Raw genomic sequence first — 286 nt, forward strand, 5'->3', positions numbered from 1 at the left:
GGTGGGGGGGTCTGTGGTGAGGGGGGCCCACGCTGAGACTGCCCCCCTGTCCTCTCCACAGGATCCCGACGAGGATGAGCCCAACATCCGGGTGGTCCTGGAGCATCGCTTCTACAAGGAGAAGAGCAAGAGCGTGAAGCAGATGTGTGACAAGTGCAGCGCCATCATCTGGGGCCTCATCCAGACCTGGTACACCTGCACAGGTGGGGCTGGGATCCCCCCTGCCACCCCATGTCCCCTGTCCAGGTGGGACTGGGAACCTCCCCACCTCCCCATGTCCCCCGTC

The 286-nt window shown here is 64.7% G+C and overlaps 1 protein-coding gene across 1 annotated transcript in view; it reads left to right on the plus strand.

The window, feature by feature from the left end:
- Positions 1-286, plus strand: part of DEF8 (differentially expressed in FDCP 8 homolog (mouse)) — a 4,756-nt gene that overhangs the window by 1,930 nt on the left and 2,540 nt on the right. Inside the window, exon 2 of the mRNA XM_010008461.1 lies at positions 62-203. Within this exon, the coding sequence (XP_010006763.1) occupies positions 62-203 (142 nt within the window). The remainder of the gene's footprint in view (positions 1-61; positions 204-286) is intronic.

The sequence above is a fragment of the Chaetura pelagica genome, unplaced genomic scaffold, assembly GCF_000747805.2.
Source record: "Chaetura pelagica isolate M959 unplaced genomic scaffold, ChaPel_1.0 scaffold232, whole genome shotgun sequence".
Taxonomy (NCBI): Eukaryota; Metazoa; Chordata; class Aves; order Apodiformes; family Apodidae; genus Chaetura; species Chaetura pelagica.